The 3,178-nt window shown below is 40.5% G+C and overlaps 1 protein-coding gene across 1 annotated transcript; it reads left to right on the forward strand.

Moving 5' to 3' along the window:
* Positions 1 to 1,714: 1,714 nt before the first annotated feature.
* On the forward strand, positions 1,715 to 3,178 carry LOC103403142 (mitogen-activated protein kinase kinase kinase 20). The gene has a single exon (XM_008341971.4). The coding sequence runs from the start codon at positions 1,881 to 1,883 to the stop codon at positions 2,931 to 2,933; it is 1,053 nt and encodes a 350-aa protein (XP_008340193.2). The 5' UTR covers positions 1,715 to 1,880; the 3' UTR covers positions 2,934 to 3,178.

The following is a 3,178-nucleotide window of genomic DNA, read 5'->3' on the forward strand; positions in this document are numbered from 1 at the left end:
TAATTTATTTAATGTTCTCCCAAATTAAAGCACATTTGAACCATGCTTTTGTAACTAATCTACCTATTTAATATGATATTCTTCCTTTGAACCAAAGTGTCTGGAGAAGGGTCCATCGACCAGCGATGCCGATGACTGGTGTGAAAGATAGATGCCAACGAATTGCGTCGGTCCTAAATGTTTCACATCCAACAGAGAGCAATGAGATTTCGAATTTTGGACTAATAATATTGGGCCATATTCCGTGAGCTGTTCACACATATTTTGCTTGTTAATTATTATTTTATGCAATGTATGTTCCTTGCTTATATTATAGTGAAAATAAATAAATAAATAAATAAATAAGAAATGGCGCACATGAGACACGCCTTTTATCTCTTGGTTATCAAGGGAAGGTAAAGAAATTATTTGAAACAGATTTATTGTTATCGTGCCGTTTTGATTCAATAATACAGTATTAAACTTAAGTTTATTTTCATGTGACATTTTATTATTGAATTGAGACATCACGTGACATTAAATTTGTTTCATTTAAGTTGTTGTTCTCAGAAGAGAGATTGAAAGCTACATTGTAATTCCACACCAAATAGGAGTAGGATTAGTTAAATGTGTTTCTTATTCTTCAAGAAACAACAAGGATCCGTACCTTCTCCAACAGCGCGAGGGAGAGGGAGAGAGATGGGAAAGCAATATATTTCTTAACAAGTGAATTATGCCGGCCTAACAAAAAACAAAAATCTCATGATCACCGATTGTTTAACAAAACAAATCCATATTAAAACAGGATTATCCATGTGTATTATCTTTAGTGATTTTATTGATAGATTTTGTGGATGATGGATGTTTAACACCAATAAATTATTTTAATTTGGTCTTAATTAGGGTAATCAAGCTTTTAGAGCTTGTGCATGTTATAGTTTGAGATTTGGTAATAATTTTTGTGGATGCATGATCGAGTTTTAACACTAATTAATCTTAATTAAGATTTAGCAATATTTTTATTCTCTATCATTTACTTCATCTGTCCCCTATCTGGCCATTACTTTCCAATTTTATACAAATCACTATAGAATTTATTAGCATCCCTTTCTTTAAAGTTGATATCTTTTAATGCATATAATTAAAAGATAACAACACTAGAAAAATTACCCCCAACTTCTTGGAAAATGGTCGGTGTCACCCGATGAGCAATCAACCTGCCCAAGTAACCAATCAGATCAGAGATCAAATCTTCTGCATCCAAAATAAGTGTGACCTCTCTGTGATTTCAATAAGTGTTTGATACATAAAAAGACCACGCTTATTTTGAATGCAGAAGATTTGGTCTCAACAAATCAATGTGCCCTAGCAATTGTGTTGGGCTGTAAGTTACTGTCCCCAAGTTTTAGAAGGGTAATGACTTCCGCAAGTAATAGTAGGGTAATGACTTTCACAATCTCATTTAGATCGAGTAAATCAAGAAAAAATCCAAGGATAAAAAAAAAATAACACAAATAGTACAAAAGAAGAAAACAGGAGTTGTAAAAATCGTAGTGCCGTGACAATTTAGGCATCCGGGTCGCGTGTGTTGAGTGTGGACCAGTAAATATAATTCCATAAAAACCACGTTTGAATACGATTGGAAATAGGAAAGCAGTCGTTGGGCCAAAAATATCCTTGCCTATCACGTGCTTTAAAGATATCAAATCACAACCCTAAATGTTTTACCAAATACAAATAACTTAGGAAGATTCCTAATTCCTTCAGAAATTATGGCAAAAGAAAGGCCCCTATAAATACCACAGAGGCAGCTGCTGCTTAATTCATAGTTGTTCAGTTCGCTCTCTTCATTCTTCTTTTGACAAGCAAATCTTCTCTGATTGAACACTAGATTTTCACCCATGGAGTGGATTCGCGGTAAAGAAATCGGCCGTGGAAGTTTCGCAACCATCTACGCAGCAAAACCCACCAGCCCATCTTCTCACCTTCCGCCGCTGGTGGCCGTCAAGTCGTCTGTATCCGGATACTCTGATTCGCTCAAGAACGAGAAGAAAGTCCTCCACCAAATCGGCTCCTGCCCACAAATCATCCGTTGCTTCGGCGACGATCACACAGTCGAGAACGGCGAGAAGTTCTTCAACTTGGTTCTGGAGTACGCCAGCGGCGGCACTCTGGCGGACGAGCTAAAAAGAACCGGCGGAAGCTTGCCGGAATTTGATGTTCGACGCCACGTAAAGTCGGTGCTCAGAGGACTTGAATTCATCCACGCAAAAGGGTTCGTCCACTGTGACTTGAAGCTTCAGAACGTCCTGGTTTTCGGCAACGGCGCGGCGAAAATCGCCGACTTCGGGCTTGCGAAGAAAGCAGGGGAATCGGAAAACAACGTCGAAGTCAGGGGAACGCCGCTGTACATGGCGCCGGAATCCGTTAACGATAACGAATACGAGTCCTGCTCCGACATCTGGGCTTTCGGGTGTTTGGTGGCCGAGATGGCGAGCGGGAAACCGGTGTGGGATCACAACCCCGCCGTGAACATGTTCAAGATTCTGATGAGGATTGGCGGCGATGAGTTGCCGCAAATTCCGGAGGAGTTGAGTGAAGAAGGCAAAGATTTTGTTTCCAAGTGTTTCGTAAAGGACCCCAAACAGAGATGGACGGCTGAGATGCTTCTAAAGCACCCATTTGTTTCCGGCGACGATCACACTGTTCTATTGGATGACAAGGCGGAGCTCTCAGCCTCTCCAAGAGGGCCATTCGATTTTCCGGATTGGGTTTCGATTGCGAGTTCAGAAATTTCTCCACAATTTGGGGATTTCTCTGGAAAAAATTTGGATTCCGAGTTCGATTGGTCGTCGAGAAAGAGTTTCGTTCCGGCGGCGGATCGGTTGCGGCAGCTGGCGACGGAGGAGACACCGAATTGGTCGTTCTCTGTAGATTGGGTGACAACCATGTAATTCAAGACTTGAGTAAATCTTCTGCGACAGAGTAGGCGACGGAGGTAAAAAGCCAGAGGAGGAGGAGGAGTTAAACATTCTGAGATACCGACTATTCGTTGATTCATTTTACCGACTGTAAATTTAGAGTAGGACAGAAACAGATGATTTTAACAGTCTGGTCCTGATTGGCGCCACCAGTGGGTGGCTCAAAGTGTACAGAAATTTTTTTATTGACATGAAATGAAATACATTTTCCTAGAAAA

This window comes from Malus domestica, chromosome 02 (genome assembly GCF_042453785.1).
Source record: "Malus domestica chromosome 02, GDT2T_hap1".
NCBI classification, from domain to species: Eukaryota; Viridiplantae; Streptophyta; class Magnoliopsida; order Rosales; family Rosaceae; genus Malus; species Malus domestica.

Bases quoted from the DNA above. Each gene is read 5' to 3' on its own strand.
- LOC103403142 (XM_008341971.4), top strand. From the start codon at position 1,881: ATGGAGTGGATTCGCGGTAAAGAAATCGGCCGTGGAAGTTTCGCAACC.